This window comes from Uranotaenia lowii, chromosome 2 (assembly GCF_029784155.1).
Source record: "Uranotaenia lowii strain MFRU-FL chromosome 2, ASM2978415v1, whole genome shotgun sequence".
NCBI lineage: Eukaryota > Metazoa > Arthropoda > Insecta > Diptera > Culicidae > Uranotaenia > Uranotaenia lowii.
The window spans coordinates 17,650,166-17,671,653 of NC_073692.1; the positions used below are offsets into that span (position 1 = coordinate 17,650,166).

The 21,488-nt window shown below is 29.0% G+C and overlaps 2 protein-coding genes across 3 annotated transcripts in view; both read left to right on the top strand.

Moving 5' to 3' along the window:
* Nucleotides 1-9,480, top strand: part of LOC129746864 (cytochrome P450 12b1, mitochondrial-like) — a 44,837-nt gene extending 35,357 nt beyond the window's left edge. For both annotated transcript variants that reach the window (XM_055740772.1, XM_055740771.1), the window contains exons 7-8: nt 8,827-9,075; nt 9,139-9,480. In XM_055740772.1, coding sequence (XP_055596747.1) covers nt 8,827-9,075; nt 9,139-9,465 — 576 coding nt within the window. In that variant the 3' untranslated portion in view covers nt 9,466-9,480. The remainder of the gene's footprint in view (nt 1-8,826; nt 9,076-9,138) is intronic.
* LOC129741117 (uncharacterized) overlaps nt 1-21,488 on the top strand; it is a 66,819-nt gene that overhangs the window by 37,613 nt on the left and 7,718 nt on the right. The window contains exons 17-19 of the mRNA XM_055732824.1: nt 8,827-9,075; nt 9,139-9,453; nt 10,279-10,561. Coding sequence (XP_055588799.1) covers nt 8,827-9,075; nt 9,139-9,453; nt 10,279-10,561 — 847 coding nt within the window. The remainder of the gene's footprint in view (nt 1-8,826; nt 9,076-9,138; nt 9,454-10,278; nt 10,562-21,488) is intronic.

The window sequence follows — 21,488 nt, forward strand, 5'->3', positions numbered from 1 at the left end:
ACGTAACATTACATTTTATTTTTGATAAAATAAGTGAACTAGGATTTCATCAAATTAATCATGTTCGCAACCAGCAAAACCGCTTTTTAGACCTATTGTTCACCAACTGCACGGAAGATTTTTGTATTGAAGAAGCTGCAGATCCATTATGGAAAAACGAAAAATTTCATACTGCCATAGAGTATTCACTTTTTACTGATCTATATAGACAGCGCCCTAGTGGTGCCGATTTTGAACTCGTATACGATTTTAAAAACCTGAATTATTCTGATTTTGATATGCGTTTCAATGATATTAATTGGCAAAATCTTTTGAAAGATGAATCAGATATGAATGTAGCTGCTGGTTTATTTAGTAGTAATCTATATACAATTATTGACGAACTCGTGCCTAAGAGAAAGAAAAGAATACTGACAAGCTATAAACATCCAGCATGGTACACACGTGATATAAAACAACTCAAAAATAAAAAGCAAAAAGCACATAAAGCCTATAAGAAAAATAAGAATTCGCACAATCTGAACGCATACAAAGAAATTTGCAGAGTACTTGATGTAGAAATATCGCTAGCTTATAACAGTTACAACGCAAGAGTAGAGAGCAATATTAAATCCGATCCTAAAACCTTCTTTAGCTATGCAAATGAAAAAATGAAAACATCTAATTTTCCATCACGTATGCAGTTTGAAGACTTTGATGGATCTGACAGTGAGGAGATTTGTAACCAGTTTGCTCGTTTTTTTCAAAATATTTACAAAAAATCTAATGCTTCTCCAGACTTAAATTATTTTTCTTATCTTCCTGAACGAGTAAATGACGTTAGTGTTGAAAATATTACTGTGCAAGAAATTTTAAGTTCCCTCAATAGTCTTGATGACAAAAAAGGTCCAGGTCCTGATCAAATACCTCCACTATTACTTAAAAAATTTGCTACTTCATTTGTTAATCCACTATTTTGGCTGTTCAATTTATCTCTTAAATCAGGAGTCTTTCCGATAGCCTGGAAAAAGTCATTTTTAATCCCAATATTTAAATCTGGTAAACGATCAGACATAAAAAATTATCGAGGCATTGCTATTATCTCATGTATCCCAAAGATGTTTGAGGCGATTGTGAATCAAAAGATGTTCAATCAAGTAAATAATCGCATCTCCAATAACCAACATGGCTTTTTCAAAGGTAGATCAACATCTACCAACCTATTAGAATTTGTGAACTTCTCGCTTGGAGCTATGGACAGATTTAATTTTTTTGAAACTTTATATACAGATTTTAGTAAGGCGTTTGATAGAGTTGACATTTCATTGCTACTTTTTAAACTAAAACGTATAGGATTATCAACTTCACTTTTAAAATGGATCGAGTAATATTTGTCGGATCGAACGCAGGTAGTCCGTTTTAAAGGAAAAATCTCGACAGAAATACAGGTCACTTCTGGTGTTCCACAAGGATCTCACTTGGGCCCCTTGTTATTTATAATTTTTGTAGACGATGTCAATTTAGTATTAAATAGCGTCAAAGTATTCATTTATGCCGACGATATGAAACTGTACATGGAGATACGTAACAGAATGGATTTACAGCATTTTCAGGATGATATTGATATTTTTTACACTTGGTGTGCAAAAAGTCTGCTAGATCTCAATATTAAAAAGTGCAACATTATATCTTACTCTAGAAAACTGAACCATCATGATTTTAATTTTACTTTAGGGCAGCAGCAGATTGAAAGATGTAACAAAATTAGGGACCTAGGTGTAATACTGGACACCAAACTAACTTTTATTGAACATTTTAACACGATTATTAATAAAGCTTTCAGTATGTTAGGGTTTATCAAAAGATTCTGTTATCACTTTAAGGACCCTTATACAATAAAAACACTTTTCATATCGTATGTAAGATCTATACTCGAATATTGTAGTGTAGTTTGGTGCCCGTATCAGCCCACTCATGTTACAAGAATAGAATCGGTTCAAAAACAATTTCTACTGTTTGCACTAAGAAAGCTGGGCTGGAGTTCCACTTTAATTCTTCCATCATATGAAGCACGATGCATGTTAATCAATATTGAAACGCTTGAAAAACGAAGAGACGTTGCTATGATTTCCTTTGTTAACGATATTATCTCCCAACGTGTAAAATCAGAATACTTGTTAGAAAACTTGAACTTTTACACACCCTCACGCATACTAAGAACCAGAAACTTATTTCAAGCTGAGTCTCAACGAACCATGTACGCCAGCAACAAACCTGTAAACCAAATCATGAAAACTTATAATCAATATTGTGTACATATTGACATAACCATGTCCAGAGCTGCAATAAGAAAAGTGTTAAACAGAAGACATTTACAAAATAGTGGTTAAGACAATTTTTGTATGAGCAAATTGTAAACGTAGTCTACAACTGATTGACGAAATAAATAAATAAATACTTTTCCCTCTCTACACTGTAAAGCATAAGAGTCTATAACAAACGTAGAAACATATCTCGTAACCAAGTACCTTTCCATGCCATATTTGTTTCCATTTGTTTGCTTCGTAAGCATAAATTGAGAACATATGCTAACAAAATTGTATTGGGCTCACCTCCCTCCTCCCATATACCTTCTCACTGAAAGGAGGATGGTGTGTCAAATAATCATAGAGTCATACCAAAATGATTTTCCATGTTAAGTATTGTCCATTTCTCGGATTTTGTAAAATAAAAGTTAAATGTAAGCTTCCCTCTTCCCTTCCTATATTCCATGCCATGCCAAATTTGGTTTTATTTAAGTAGTAAATTTTTGAGTAATGTATAAACTTGAAAGGGAGTACCATCCCCCTTTCCGTTCTCTTCTTTCAATAGAGGGATGATAACTTAATATTCATAAAAGTATTTTTCGTACTCAAATACTTTTTGATGATTATGATGAAATTTGGTTTCATTTGCTCGATTAATTCTCGATTATGCAAAAAAAAAAAAATGGAAACCCCCCCTTCTTCATTTATATCTTACCGCTTAAATGGTTCGGCTTCAGTTTATAATAGAAACATTTCTCGTATTCAAATACACTCATATGTCAAATATGGTTCAATTTGCTTGATCAGCTCTCCAGTTATACTGAAAATTGTAAGGGAGACCTCGCCTCCCCCTTTTCATCCACCTCTTCGAAAGAATGAGGGATACCAAATATTCATAGAAGCATTTCTAGTACCCAAATATCGTTCCATGCCAAATTTGGTTCCATTTGCTATTGTAGTTCTTGAGTTATGCAGTAAAAATTGTATGAAATTCCCCTCCCTCTTTCCTTCCTCCCCGCTGTAAGAAGGAAGGGGTCTCAAACAATCATTAGAACATGTCACGTTTCCAAATACCCGCCCATGCCAAGTTTGGTTCCATTTGCTTAATCACTTTCTTAGTTATGTTGAAAACTATAAAAGAGGCCCCTCCCCCCTTTATATCTCCCTACTGGAAAGAGGGAGGGGTCTCAAATAATCATAGAAATATTTTTCGTATCCAAATACCCTTCCATGCCAAATTTGGTTCCATTTTCTTTATTAGTTTTTGAACTATATAAAAAAATATCAAAGAGACCCCTCTCCCTTTCAACTGGAAAGAGGGAGGGGTCTCAAATAATCATTGGAATATTTTTCGTATCCAAATACCTTCCCATGCCAAATTTGGATCCAATATCTTGATTAGTTCTCGAGTTATATGAAAAATTGTAAGGTAGCCCCCCTCCCCCCCTTTCTATCACGCCACTGAAAAGAGAGAGGGGTACCAAATATTCATTGAAATATTCCTCGTTCCCAAATACCACCCCATGCCAAATATGATACCATTTGCTTGATGGGTTCTCGAGTTATGCAAAAAATTGTGTTTTGTTTGGGAAGCCCCTCCCCCCCTTCATGAGAGAGGGAGGGGTCTCAAACCACAATAGGAACCTTTCCCTGCCTCCAATACCCCCACCTGCCAAGTTTCACGCAAATCGGTTCAGTAGTTTCCGAGTCTATAGGGAACAGACAGACAGACAGACAGACAGAAATTCATTTTTATATATATAGATTGAAATTCCTGGGTTTTGACATTACCCGGGTTTTTGGTCGACAATTTTTAAATCCAATGCCTGGTTTTTAGATAAAATAACGCGAATTTGTCTGGCTCGGGTACGTGCTGGGAAAATTCTGGCAACCTCATTATAAGAATATAAAAGCAAATTTTGAGAAAATACGCTTTTAATTTGTTATGTTTGGTCATTTTCCATATATTTTCTAAAAAAATGCATTTTTCATTCGCACAAAATATCATGTAAATTAAATTCTAAAAATATTAAAAATCATGAAATATAGATTGAAATTTAAGAATCGTTCGACATTATTAAATCAAAATCGACCATCTTTAATACCCCTTACCCCTTTGGCTCTGAGGGCCTCATATAAATTTGAGTTTTGAATTAAGCCTTACAAAAACATCAAGCCAAAAGCTAATGGCTTTTAAACGATCCAGATTTTCATTTTTTAATAGATTTTTTGAAAATTTGCCCAGAGGGGCGTTGAGCTTGAATATTTTGCAAAAAGGGACGGTGAGTGAAAAAAGTTTGAAAACCACTGTTCTAAATAATAACGTCAAAACTACCCCTGACTCGGACTACGGTAACAGACCAAATGAACGAACTGCTCTAGTTCTTCAGAAAATTGCAGTCTTTCATTGGAACAGCGTAAAGCGAATACTTTACGAAGATCTCCGACATATTTTCTTGACCAATTCTTACTTACAACATGATAGTTCGGCTTTCTCCGGAAACACTCTCTTCCCTTTTAAAACTTCAAGACCCGATGTTTCAAAGGGAAACCTCGCTGCGAAGTAGAGAAAACTTGCGCTCTGATGTTTGGGAGGTGGTTTGTTGCATAGGTTGAACCACTTTATGTTATGCTCAAGTGAAATGTTGTGTAACAAACTCGTAATAATATAGTTTGCTATACTTGGTTCAGTATTGACCCAAAGTTGTCCTTTGAAACTCAGAGAAAGTGATGATGAGATAAAAAAACAGCTTTCCTGCCATGTATTCCCACCATCTTTTGTGAGATCCGTAGTAAGGTCGATATTTTGCTGGTAAGCCTTTAAAGTTGAAGGTGATGTGCCCCGGTACCTCCAACAACTTCGATAATGATTTTACTGACCCAACATCGTAGCACTATGTCACACATTTTCAACCCAGAAAACATGGAATCGCATCAGAAATGATAACTTAAGTCTTAAGTCCTTTACAATGGTGTAGCGAATTCAGCATTCTCTTGCCGATCTGTGGTGATAATGAAACACTGCAAATTCTTTTTGATAATCTTGCTTCTTTGTGTCTTAATCAAATAAATCATGTAAAAAATGCCTGTAGTCGATATCTGGACTTATTATTTTCCAATTTGACTGATGATTTTTGTGTTGTAGAAGCTTCAGATCCAATTTGGAAAAACGAGGTCTTCCACACTGCTATCGAATTCTCAATCATATGTCCTGATCAAAAACGTTTACCAGATGATTACGAGTTTATAGAGACGTTTGACTTTTTTCATGCTAACTATAATATGATTAAAACAAAATTACAAGGTGTTGATTGGCAAACAATATTCCGAGCTGAAAACTCAACAGACAATCAAGTGGAGATTTTTTACAAAATTCTTGGTAATATTCTCAATGAATACGTTCCAACAAAATTAAAGCGACGAACAAATAATAACAAAAATCCGCCATGGTTCACGAAAGAGCTTGTGCATTTAAGAAATAAAAAGCAGAAGGCACATAAAAACTGGAAAAAGAATCCATCATTAGTCACTAAGTTAGAACACCAAGAAGCCAGTAATCGACTAGCAATACGCTTAAATACTTCTTTCCAAGACTATAATATAAAAATTGAGCAAAACATAAAATCGAACCCAAGAAACTTTTTTAGATATGTCAATACAAAATTAAAAAATAATAGTTTTCCATCTCGCATGCACTTTGGCAGCATAGAAGGTCAAAATTCCGACGAAATTTGTAATCTATTCGCCGACTTTTTCCAAAATGTTTACACTAGTTTTTCCGAGCAAGATCGTGATACTTCGTTTTTTAGTTATCTCTCTGATTCAACGGTACTTACTGTAGTAGAATCAATTTCCTTTGAAGAAATATGTAAAACCATTTCTTCCTTAGACAGCACTAAAGGGCCCGGGCCTGATGGAATTCCTCCACTTATTTTAAAAAATCTAGTAAATGAACTGAGTATGCCATTGTTTCTTCTATTTAACTCTTCATTGAAATCAGGTGTTTTTCCTCAAGTATGGAAAGAATCATTTCTTGTACCCATATTCAAGTCAGGAAAAAAATCTGACATAAACAATTACAGGGGCATAGCCATTTTATCGTGCATACCCAAACTTTTCGAAGCTATAGTGAATGCAAAAATATATAACCAAATTAAAACACTCATTACTGAAAAGCAACATGGATTTGTTAAAGGAAGATCTACAGCCACTAATTTACTCGAGTTTGTTACCTATAATATTAGCTGTATGGATCGCGGTAATTCTGTACAGGCTTTATACACGGACTTCAGTAAAGCTTTTGACAGAATTGACATCCCCATGTTAATTTTTAAATTAAATAAACAGGGTTTCAGTTCACACCTACTGAAATGGATAAGGTCCTATTTAACGAACCGCTCACAAGTTGTTAGATTTAATGGTTCACTTTCAAAAAGTATCTCCGTTACTTCTGGTGTGCCTCAAGGCTCCCATCTCGGCCCCTTATTATTTATTTTATACGTAAATGATATAACTTGTCTTCTCAAGCAGTCAAATGTGCTAATTTATGCTGATGATATGAAACTTTATATGAAAGTGAATAGCGAAGAAGACTTTAGAATCTTTCAAAACGAAGTTAATGTATTTAACAAATGGTGCACTAAAAGTCTGCTCAAACTTAACGTGGCAAAATGTTCAAATATTGTATTTACCAGAAGAAAATGTCAGTCATATGAAATTGTCAAATTGGGAGATGATCCTGTCGAGAGAGTCAACAAGATTAGAGACCTTGGAGTTATATTGGACTCAAAACTTACCTTTGTAGATCACTATAACTCAATAATCCAGAAATCAAACGGTATGTTAGCATTTATAAAACGTTTCAGTTATAATTTTAAAGACCCATACACAATAAAAACATTGTACACAGCTTATGTTAGATCTATTCTTGAGTATTGTAGCGTTGTGTGGTCGCCTTTTCAAATTTTACATAAAAACCGTTTGGAATCAGTCCAGAAACAATTTGTTCTATTCGCTTTACGAAATTTAGGATGGTCTCAGAACCAATTACCTAGCTATGAATCACGTTGCCTGCTTATAAACATGGAAACATTAAGTGTAAGAAGAGAGTTTGCTGCAATCTGTTTTGTAAACGACATAATTAATCAGCGCGTTCAGTCTGCTTATCTACTAAATCAATTAAACTTTTATTGTCCTTGCCGTCATTTAAGAACAAGAAATCTTTTCATTATAACCTCTACTCGAACTGATTATGGAAAATATAGTCCTGTTAATTGTTTAATGTATAGTTATAATAAACATTATGAGAATATAGACTTAACTATGTCAAAACAGCAGCTGAAAAAAGGTTTTTACGGTAACAGGCACCGAAGAACCTGACTTTGTAAATGTAAAGAAAAATTATTATTATTAAGCTTATTTGAACATTGTAATCTCTAGGTTTAAGTTATTATATATATGTAGCCTACACTGTTTGGCGGAATAAATAAATAAATAAATCGCAATTCTAAGTGCATAGTGAAAAGATCGTATAGAATGTCATCTGAAACCAGTTTAGATCGGATGTGACAGAAAGTCCGCCATGTTTGTAAATTTTGAAATGATTCAGCTCCCGTGCGAGCTTCAAAAGAGAAAGTCATCTTCGTTTTCTCTCTGCAACCAGCAGTGCTTCCAAGCTGTGGCTGAAAATCAGATGAGAATTGAGTAATATAGGCCAATGAGAGAACTGGAAAATGTTGTCGCATACAACGATTTGAAGGCTATGAGAGCAAAATCTTCCGATAGGTACGAATAAGGTGTCGAAAAACTCCCAATTGGTGTAGTTTTCGTCGCTTAAGAATGATATGAAATTTATGTATTCATATTGCCTCCACTTTGGAAGGTAAATACTGTTTTTCAACTTTCATCATTCTTTAATGTATATGAGACGTATATCAAAACAGCGTAAGACACACACACAAACAGCTTGTTTATCAATGCCAAAAGACATACCTCTGTTGAACAGCTAATAACTTTTTTGTCTAATAAGATACAAATTTACGGTCTTCGACAAAGTTGTTCAGCGGAAAATTTCCTTTAGGAATTTTATAAATTGGCACAAAAACCACTAGCTGGCTCGGTTGCACAGAAGAAACAAAAATGATGTTGATTTTTCGGTACAAAATATTCAATTTTCCCATACAAACTTAAAAGTCCAAATTTACTCATGTAAACGTTACTTAAAAATTCTGCAAAAAAATATGGATAAGTTTTGGACCAAAACGAAGCTTTTGAGACCCCAGGGTTTGAGAAATTCGAAAATGACCCCAAATCGACTCAGTCTAGTGCTACACCTAACTAAGTTCATTTAAACATCTTCTTAAAAGACCGTTGCTATTTATATTGCTCGGCCAACTAATTGGCTTTAATAGGTTGGTGATAGGGGGTCTATTTTTGACTTTGAAAAAATATCAATTAAACAGGCGACGACTTACAGGCTTTAATTTTTCCTCTTCTATGATATGAAGAATTAATATCTCCAACGTAAATATTTCACTTCCAGACATCATCAGCCACCGTTGGAATTCTACACAGCCTGGCCACGAATCCCGAAAAACAGCAGAAGCTCCGCGAAGAGCTTCGCACAATTCTACCTCGAAAAGATTCACCCTTGACGGTGGACAACATGCGTAACCTACCGTATCTGAGGGCTTGCATCAAAGAGGGAATGCGCATAGCACCGCCAACAGTGGGCAATGCTCGAAACGCCGGCCAGGACATCGTCCTCCAGGGCTATCAAGTTCCAAAAGGGGTAACTTTAGGTTTGATTTAGATAATTGTCTTAAAGCCACTATTTTTTTTTAAATTTTTTCAGACTAACGTAGTGATGGCTGCCATGACCTTGAACATCGACGATCGGCACCACCCGAGGGCTAAGGAATACCTGCCGGAACGGTGGCTCAAGGAGGAAGGATACCCTAGCGTGAAGGATGCCCATCCGTTTGTGTTCCTGCCATTTGGCTTTGGGCCGAGAACCTGCATCGGTCGCCGATTGGCCCAGATGGAGATGGAAATTGTGGTGGCCCGAATTACCCGGCAGTTTGAGTACCGTTGGAACTATGGACCGCTTAGGATTAAGGGTGCCATCGTTAACGTGCCGGAAAATGAGTTAAAGTTTGAAATGGTTGAAGTGAAAGAATAAACTAAACTAAACTAAATAATCAAATTGGTTTTAAATAGTTGATGTCTCAGAGAATTTATTAGCTTTCGATATTATCAGGATTTCTTTAAGATGGTTTTTTCACTGTGGACATTCTCGATTAGTTTCAACTGAGTTCAAGTCATCATTAGTGACGTAAAGAGCAGTTGTTTTGATTTACAAAAAACCATAGAAACTCACCCGTACATTCGCACTGTTAATGACATCGGTTTTCTACCTCCAATCGGTCTGTCCAGTTCTAATAACTCAATCATCGATAGTCTGAACCTAACCCACGTCAACCGCGAGACTAGACTATACTAAAAATCACACACACGCCTAAGCCGTTAATTACAGCTGACTTCAAGGTCAGTCGCGAAGCGTGTTTACGCGAGAGATTGCGCTCAGGCGCTTGGCGTACCAAACAATTTCTGACGAGCAACGTGTGTGTTGGACTCGTTCGTTCATTTGAACATATCAAACGCAGACAAAATAAACTGATTTTGCTACACAAATATTGCCGCTGGCAATTTTCGTTGATCATCATCACAACCGCCTAAATTTGTGAATTTTTCAGCTCTGTGCTGGTGAATTTGACTGGCTGATGATGATGCGGTCATTCCGTACACACATCATCGGCATCAACCAGACGAGCGAATTTCAATTCACAAAACGTTGTTAGTAAGGGGCAACCTTCATATCCAGAACTCAGTTCAACGCGGGTTCACTTAATCGTGATATCTACTCGGTTCGATTTTATTTGTGGTGCTCCGGGAGGTGCTAATCTTTTCCATTGATAAACAAAAAGTCAGATAGAATCAAGTGCTTGGAACAATTCTCAACCAGTTTCTATCAGTTGAGAGTGCAAAAATGTTGAGAAGTTTGATTCGAATCAATAGTTATGGCGGTGAAGTGGCTAGGCCTTCGGTAATAACGTCGTCACCTTTGGCGTTAAAACGATTCCAAAGTGCCCAGGCGCAAACAGCAACAGCAACAGATCATCATCATGATCAGGATCCGGAATGGAACCAGGCGTTACCGTACGAAAAAATTCCCGGACCTACGGGTTTCACTATGCTGAGACAGTTTCTACCAGGAGGTGAGTCTTCTTAATTAGCCGACTAGTTTGTGAATGATCATCATCGTAGCTCCTGCTAATGCTTAGATTGAACCAAAAACGTCAATCTAAATTATTGTTCATGAGAGCTGACTCGCTGTTGGAACTGTGATGAGTTCATTCTTATTGTTAGGATGAATGTTAGAAAAAAAAGCTCATTAAGCCAGTAGCGTGAGTCGTGTTTTTCTCTTTTAAGTGTTTTTGTGAGCATTTCAAAATTTATCGACTGGGTCATTTTTGTCATTTTTGTCATTTTTGTCAAGCCTATAATAAAAAGATATATGTACCTACATATGTATTTGATTTTTTTCTCTAACTGTTCTGAAGATTGACTGCCAATATAAAAATGCAACGAATGTTAGGAGTGTATAAATAGATGTATGGAATGGTTTTGCTTATCAGATAAAACTTATTAAGCGGCTAATCTTCATCGATAACGCAATCGATACCAAAGTGAGACGCAAAGATGCTCGGTAATTCAACATCACTTAGCCACGAATGCAAAACTGACAAAAACGGCAAAAATGACAAAAATGACAAAAATTACAAAAATTACAAAAATTAAAAAAATTACAAAAATTACAAAAATTACAAAAAATTACAAAAAATTACAAAAAATTACAAAAATAACAAAAATTACAAAAATTACAAAAATCACGAAAATTACAAAAATTACAAAAATTACAAAAAATTACAAAAATTACAAAAATTACAAAAATTACAAAAATTACAAAAATTACAAAAATTACAAAAATTACAAAAATTACAAAAATTACAAAAATTACAAAAATAACAAAAATTACAAAAATTACTAAAATTACAAAAATTACAAAAATTACAAAAATTACAAAAATTACAAAAATTACAAAAATTACAAAAATTACAAAAATTACAAAAATTACAAAAATTACAAAAATTACAAAAATTACAAAAATTACAAAAATTACAAAAATTACAAAAATTACAAAAATTACAAAAATTACAAAAATTACAAAAATTACAAAAATTACAAAAATTACAAAAATTACAAGAATAGCAAAAATTACAAAAATTACAAAAATTACAAAAATTACAAAAATTACAAAAATTACAAAAATTACTAAAATTACAAAAATTACAAAAATTACAAAAATTACAAAAATTACAAAAATTACAAAAATTACTAAAATTACAAAAATTACAAAAATTACAAAAATTACAAAAATTACAAAAATTACAAAAATTACAAAAATTACAAAAATTACAAAAATTACAAAAATTACAAAAATTACAAAAATTACAAAAATAACAAAAATTACAAAAATTACAAAAATTACAAAAATTACAAAAATTACAAAATTACAAAAATAACAAAATTACAAAAATTACAAAAATTACAAAAATTACACAAATTACTAAAATTACAAAAATTACAAAAATTACAAAAATTACAAAAATTACAAAAATTACAAAAATGACAAAAATTAAAAAATTACAAAAATTACAAAAATGACAAAAATGACAAAAATTACAAAAATTACAAAAATTACAAAAATTAAAAAAATTAGAAAAATTACAAAAATTACAAAAATTACAAAAATTACAAAAATTACAAAAATTACAAAAATTACAAAAATTACAAAAATTACAAAAATTACAAAAATTACAAAAATTACAAAAATTACAAAAATTACAAAAATTACAAAAATTACAAAAATTACAAAAATTACAAAAATTACAAAAATTACAAAAATTACAAAAATTACAAAAATTACAAAAATTACAAAAATAACAAAAATTACAAAAATTACAAAAATTACAAAAATTACAAAAATTACAAAAATTACAAAAATTACAAAAATTACAAAAATTACAAAAAATACAAAAATTACAAAAAATACAAAAATTACAAAAATTACAAAAATTACAAAAATTACAAAAATTACAAAAATTACAAAAATTACAAAAATTACAAAAAATACAAAAATTACAAAAATTACAAAAATTACAAAAATTACAAAAATTACAAAAATTACAAAAATTACAAAAATTACAAAAATTACAAAAATTACAAAAATTACAAAAATTACAAAAATTACAAAAATTACAAGAATAGCAAAAATTACAAAAATTACAAAAATTTCAAAAATTACAAAAACTACAAAAATTACAAAAATTACAAAAATTACAAAATTTACAAAAATGACAAAAATTACAAAAATTACAAAAATTACAAAAATTACAAAAATTTCAAAAATTACAAAAATTACAAAAATTACAAAAATTACAAAAATTACAAAAATTACAAAAATTACAAAAATTACAAAAATTACAAAAATTACAAAAATTACAAAAATGACAAAAATTACAAAAATTACAAAAATTACAAAAATTACAAAAATTACAAAAATTACAAAAATTACAAAAATTACAAAAATTACAAAATTTACAAAAATTACAAAAATAACAAAAATTACAAAAATAACAAAAATTACAAAAATAACAAAAAAAAAAACAAAAATGACAAAAATGACAAAAATGACAAAAATGACAAAAATGACAAAAATGACAAAAATGACAAAAATGACAAAAATGACAAAAATGACAAAAATGACAAAAATGACAAAAATGACAAAAATGACAAAAATGACAAAAATGACAAAAATGACAAAAATGACAAAAATGACAAAAATGACAAAAATGACAAAAATGACAAAAATGACAAAAATGACAAAAATGACAAAAATGACAAAAATGACAAAAATGACAAAAATGACAAAAATGACAAAAATGACAAAAATGACAAAAATGACAAAAATGACAAAAATGACAAAAATGACAAAAATGACAAAAATGACAAAAATGACAAAAATGACAAAAATGACAAAAATGACAAAAATGACAAAAATGACAAAAATGACAAAAATGACAAAAATGACAAAAATGACAAAAATGACAAAAATGACAAAAAAGACAAAAATGACAAAAATGACAAAAATGACAAAAATGACAAAAATGACAAAAATGACAAAAATGACAAAAATGACAAAAATGACAAAAATGACAAAAATGACAAAAATGACAAAAATGACAAAAATGACAAAAATGACAAAAATGACAAAAATGACAAAAATGACAAAAATGACAAAAATGACAAAAATGACAAAAATGACAAAAATGACAAAAATGACAAAAATGACAAAAAGGACAAAAAGGACAAAAATGACAAAAGTGACAAATTAAAATGAAAAAAACGAAAAAAATGACAAAAATGACAAAAATGACAAAAATGACAAAAATGACAAAAATGACAAAAATGACAAAAATGACAAAAATGACAAAAAAGACAAAAATGACAAAAATGACAAAAATTACAAAAATTACAAAAATGACAAAAATTACAAAAATGACAAAAATTACAAAAATTACAAAAATTACAAAAATTACAAAAATTACAAAAATGAGAAAAATGACAAAAATGACAAAAATGACAAAAATGAGAAAAATGAGAAAAATGAGAAAAATTAGAAAAATGACAAAAATGACAAAAATGACAAAAATGACAAAAATGACAAAAATGACAAAAATGACAAAAATGACAAAAATGACAAAAATGACAAAAATGACAAAAATGACAAAAATGACAAAAATGACAAAAATGACAAAAATGACAAAAATGACAAAAATGACAAAAATGACAAAAATGACAAAAATGACAAAAATGACAAAAATGACAAAAATGACAAAAATGACAAAAATGACAAAAATGACAAAAATGACAAAAATGACAAAAATGACAAAAATGACAAAAATGACAAAAATGACAAAAATGACAAAAATGATAAAAATGACAAAAATGACAAAAATGACAAAAATGAGAAAAATGAGAAAAATGAGAAAAATGAGAAAAATTAGAAAAATGACAAAAATGACAAAAATGACAAAAATGACAAAAATGACAAAAATGACAAAAATGACAAAAATGACAAAAATGACAAAAATGACAAAAATGACAAAAATGACAAAAATGACAAAAATGACAAAAATGACAAAAATGACAAAAATGACAAAAATGACAAAAATGACAAAAATGACAAAAATGACAAAAATGACAAAAATGACAAAAATGACAAAAATGACAAAAATGACAAAAATGACAAAAATGACAAAAATGACAAAAATGACAAAAATGACAAAAATGACAAAAATGACAAAAATGACAAAAATGACAAAAATGACAAAAATGACAAAAATGACAAAAATGACAAAAATGACAAAAATGACAAAAATGACAAAAATGACAAAAATGACAAAAATGACAAAAATGACAAAAATGACAAAAATGACAAAAATGACAAAAATGACAAAAATGACAAAAATGACAAAAATGACAAAAATGACAAAAATGACAAAAATGACAAAAATGACAAAAATGACAAAAATGACAAAAATGACAAAAATGACAAAAATGACAAAAATGACAAAAATGACAAAAATGACAAAAATGACAAAAATGACAAAAATGACAAAAATGACAAAAATGACAAAAATGACAAAAATGACAAAAATGACAAAAATGACAAAAATGACAAAAATGACAAAAATGACAAAAATGACAAAAATGACAAAAATGACAAAAATGACAAAAATGACAAAAATGACAAAAATGACAAAAATGACAAAAATGACAAAAATGACAAAAATGACAAAAATGACAAAAATGACAAAAATGACAAAAATGACAAAAATGACAAAAATGACAAAAATGACAAAAATGACAAAAATGAGAAAAATTAGAAAAATGACAAAAATGACAAAAATGACAAAAATGACAAAAATGACAAAAATGACAAAAATGACAAAAATGACAAAAATGACAAAAATGACAAAAATGACAAAAATGACAAAAATGACAAAAATGACAAAAATGACAAAAATGACAAAAATGACAAAAATGACAAAAATGACAAAAATGACAAAAATGACAAAAATGACAAAAATGACAAAAATGACAAAAATGACAAAAATGACAAAAATGACAAAAATGAGAAAAATGAGAAAAATTAGAAAAATGACAAAAATGACAAAAATGACAAAAATGACAAAAATGACAAAAATGACAAAAATGACAAAAATGACAAAAATGACAAAAATGACAAAAATGACAAAAATGACAAAAATGACAAAAATGACAAAAATGACAAAAATTACAAAAATGACAAAAATGACAAAAATGACAAAAATGACAAAAATGACAAAAATGACAAAAATGACAAAAATGACAAAAATGACAAAAATGACAAAAATGACAAAAATGACAAAAATGACAAAAATGACAAAAATGACAAAAATGACAAAAATGACAAAAATGACAAAAATGACAAAAATGACAAAAATGACAAAAATGACAAAAAGGACAAAAAGGACAAAAATGACAAAAGTGACAAATTAAAATGAAAAAAACGAAAAAAATGACAAAAATGACAAAAATGACAAAAATGACAAAAATGACAAAAAAGACAAAAATGACAAAAATGACAAAAATTACAAAAATTACAAAAATGACAAAAATTACAAAAATGACAAAAATTACAAAAATTACAAAAATTACAAAAATTACAAAAATTACAAAAATGACAAAAATGACAAAAATGACAAAAATGACAAAAATGAGAAAAATGAGAAAAATGAGAAAAATTAGAAAAATGACAAAAATGACAAAAATGACAAAAATGACAAAAATGACAAAAATGACAAAAATGACAAAAATGACAAAAATGACAAAAATGACAAAAATGACAAAAATGACAAAAATGACAAAAATGACAAAAATGACAAAAATGACAAAAATGACAAAAATGACAAAAATGACAAAAATGACAAAAATGACAAAAATGACAAAAATGACAAAAATGACAAAAATGACAAAAATGACAAAAATGACAAAAATGACAAAAATGACAAAAATGACAAAAATGACAAAAATGACAAAAATGACAAAAATGACAAAAATGACAAAAATGACAAAAATGACAAAAATGACAAAAATGACAAAAATGACAAAAATGACAAAAATGACAAAAATGACAAAAATGACAAAAATGACAAAAGTGACAAAAATGAGAAAAATGAGAAAAATGAGAAAAATGAGAAAAATTAGAAAAATGACAAAAATGACAAAAATGACAAAAATGACAAAAATGACAAAAATGACAAAAATGACAAAAATGACAAAAATGACAAAAATGACAAAAATGACAAAAATGACAAAAATGACAAAAATGACAAAAATGACAAAAATGACAAAAATGACAAAAATGACAAAAATGACAAAAATGACAAAAATGACAAAAATGACAAAAATGACAAAAATGACAAAAATGACAAAAATGACAAAAATGACAAAAATGACAAAAATGACAAAAATGACAAAAATGACAAAAATGACAAAAATGACAAAAATGACAAAAATGACAAAAATGACAAAAATGACAAAAATGACAAAAATGACAAAAATGACAAAAATGACAAAAATGACAAAAATGACAAAAATGACAAAAATGACAAAAATGACAAAAATGACAAAAATGACAAAAATGACAAAAATGACAAAAATGACAAAAATGACAAAAATGACAAAAATGACAAAAATGACAAAAATGACAAAAATGACAAAAATGACAAAAATGACAAAAATGACAAAAATGACAAAAATGACAAAAATGACAAAAATGACAAAAATGACAAAAATGACAAAAATGACAAAAATGACAAAAATGACAAAAATGACAAAAATGACAAAAATGACAAAAATGACAAAAATGACAAAAATGACAAAAATGACAAAAATGACAAAAATGACAAAAATGACAAAAATGACAAAAATGACAAAAATGACAAAAATGACAAAAATGACAAAAATGACAAAAATGACAAAAATGACAAAAATGACAAAAATGACAAAAATGACAAAAATGACAAAAATGACAAAAATGACAAAAATGACAAAAATGACAAAAATGACAAAAATGACAAAAATGACAAAAATGACAAAAATGACAAAAATGACAAAAATGACAAAAATGACAAAAATGACAAAAATGACAAAAATGACGAAAATGACGAAAATGACAAAAATGACAAAAATGACAAAAATGACAAAAATGACAAAAATGACAAAAATGACAAAAATGACAAAAATGACAAAAATGACAAAAATGACAAAAATGACAAAAATGACAAAAATGACAAAAATGACAAAAATGACAAAAATGACAAAAATGACAAAAATGACAAAAATGACAAAAATGACAAAAATGACAAAAATGACAAAAATGACAAAAATGACAAAAATGACAAAAATGACAAAAATGACAAAAATGACAAAAATGACAAAAATGACAAAAATTACAAAAATTACAAAAATTACAAAAATTACAAAAATTACAAAAATTACAAAAATTACAAAAATTACAAAAATAACAAAAATTACAAAAATTACAAAAATGACAAAAATTACAAAAATTACAAAAATTACAAAAATTACAAAAATGACAAAAATGACAAAAATGACAAAAATGACAAAAATGACAAAAATGACAAAAATGACAAAAATGACAAAAATGACAAAAATGACAAAAATGACAAAAATGACAAAAATGACAAAAATGACAAAAATGACAAAAATGACAAAAATGACAAAAATGACAAAAATGACAAAAATGACAAAAATGACAAAAATGACAAAAATGACAAAAATGACAAAAATGACAAAAATGACAAAAATGACAAAAATGACAAAAATGACAAAAATGACAAAAATGACAAAAATGACAAAAATGAGAAAAATTAGAAAAATGACAAAAATGACAAAAATGACAAAAATGACAAAAATGACAAAAATGACAAAAATGACAAAAATGACAAAAATGACAAAAATGACAAAAATGACAAAAATGACAAAAATGACAAAAATGACAAAAATGACAAAAATGACAAAAATGACAAAAATGACAAAAATGACAAAAATGACAAAAATGACAAAAATGACAAAAATGACAAAAATGACAAAAATGACAAAAATGACAAAAATGACAAAAATGACAAAAATGACAAAAATGACAAAAATGACAAAAATGACAAAAATGACAAAAATGACAAAAATGACAAAAATGACAAAAATGACAAAAATGACAAAAATGACAAAAATGACAAAAATGACAAAAATGACAAAAATGACAAAAATGACAAAAATGACAAAAATGACAAAAATGACAAAAATGACAAAAATGACAAAAATGACAAAAATGACAAAAATGACAAAAATGACAAAAATGACAAAAATGACAAAAACGACAAAAATGACGAAAATGACGAAAATGACAAAAATGACAAAAATGACAAAAATGACAAAAATGACAAAAATGACAAAAATGACAAAAATGACAAAAATGACAAAAATGACAAAAATGACAAAAATGACAAAAATGACAAAAATGACAAAAATGACAAAAATGACAAAAATGACAAAAATGACAAAAATGAATAAAATGACAAAAATGACAAAAATGACAAAAATGACAAAAATGACAAAAATGACAAAAATGACAAAAATTACAAAAATTACAAAAATGACAAAAATGACAAGAATGACAAAAATGACAAAAATGACAAAAATGACAAAAATGACAAAAATGACAAAAATGACAAAAATGACAAAAATGACAAAAATGACAAAAATGACAAAAATGACAAAAATGACATATTTCATGAGAATACATTATATTGACTTAGGAAATATTCTTTCATAATAAAAAGTTGTTTTTTGTTTTAAACATACTCTGCACAAAGTTATGAATAATCAATATTTTTTACAAGAATTATTTTCATTTCTTAAGAACCACACTCTATTTTGTTTGAAGAATTGTTAAACTCTTAGAACTAATATAATGTTGAATGATTAAATTACAACTTTCTTCGCTCAACCCAAATCTGCGTTCTGTCTTTAATGAAATTGATTATAGAGAATACACCTATATAACTGTGTTTTTGTAAATTTTCTTTAGTATTGCTTGTTATTCTTGTGAGTGATTCTATAAATTTTGTTTCATTTCAAATTTTCTCCAAAATTTGTAGGAGAGAATGGGGTATAGTTGCTTCCTTTTTCCTCCATAACTTCTTTTTCATATCAGAGAAAAAAATTATAAATGGTATAGTTTTCTATGTTTCTAATGCATCATTTAGTTTTTATATATATATTTTTAATATTTTTTTTTCCATGCTCTGACTGTTCTCAAAAAAATTATTTTTTTATTTAAAAAAAAGTGGGAATGGTGAGAAAAAATCAACATCATTTTTGTTTCTTCTGTAGAACCGAACCTGCAAATATGTTCTGTGCCAATTTAAAAATTCTATAGAGGAAATTTGCCGCTGAATAACTTTGTTCAATACCGTAACTTTATATCTAATAAGGCATAAAAGTTATAAGCCGTTTAACAGGGGTATGTCTTTTGACATTGAAATACAATAAATTCGATTGACATCACTGCTAGGGCCTAGCGAAGAATTGCGTGAAAAGTAGTCATTCACCTAGGCACCTAGCAGTGATTTCAATTGAATTTATGTTTATCAATGCCAAAAGACATAACGCTTTTCACAAAACAGTTTTTAGAGAATTACAGATCAATTCATATATAAATAAGATAAAATCACCATAGTACGAATTGATTGTTAATAGTTCCACAGGAAAATAGTTCATTGTAGCCTTCATTTTAAGTTCAAATAGAAATGGTAAAAATGTTCACGTTTGACAAAGCCCCTGCAAGTTTAAAAAAGACTAAAGATTTTAAATGAGGATAATTGAGTAATAATGCAAAAAAGAGAACGTATTGCACAAAAGATTGTTTGCAACAAAATTGCATACTATCTACTTTTCACAAAACATATAAATCGAGTAAATTTTTAACCAAAAATTTAAAAAACTAGCTCCCATCTTCCACATTCTGTTTATAGCTCTGGTAATTTTTCAAAAATTAGGATTTTTTTTTATTTGTGAAACACAGAAATGATAAAATTCCCATCTTTGACAGATATTGCTGTATGTAAAAAATTGGTTCAATTTATCTAATGTATTGAAATGAAATACTTCAAACTTTATTTATTCCCGCTTGGGGAGTTGAAAAAATCGAAGGGGAGAAGGGTGTTACAAAATAATAAAAAAATATATTTGTTCCGACCTTAATGTTGTTCAACAGTTAGCGATTAGCGCTTTAAGCTTAGAGCGATAACTTTTCGGTACATTAGCGTATTTAATTAGCGATCGCTACCTTAGAATGAGTTAGCGATTTAACTAGCGGCGCTAATTTTCAGTTATTCAGCGATACCGAACACTGGTCTAATTTGATAGCGCGCTTGTGTTCAGCTGCATGAAAATCCGTCTTGTTTGTACTAATTATCTATCAAAAATATGTTTGTTGTTTGTCGATTTTGTATAAAATGAAACAACCAAAAAAAAAGCGAAAAACGACGCCCTACTTAACGCTTGAAATTATGGAACGCAAGTTCGCTCTTTTATAGTTCTTAAGTTTTACAAGTTTCTCAATAATAAAAGGTGTTCGGATCATAAAGTGGTCAAACAAAACTGCATGTAAATCGATTATTTGATTTTTTTATTCGATTATTAAAAAAAAGCACCTTTTTTGAAGTTCAAAATAAAAGACTGAAAAAATATTCAGTTAAAATTCCGTCCGACCTAGTCCAAATTGGCGACCCTATCGTTTGACGCCTGCCATCATATTTTGTACAGTCATATTATTCACTTTTTACCGCAGAACGCTAGTTTGCTTTGATTTGCTTCTCGCTGCCAACAGTTTTTTTGTCTTCTTAGAGCAAGTTCACTCGTGTTGGGAAAAAGTGGTAGAAATTTTGACAC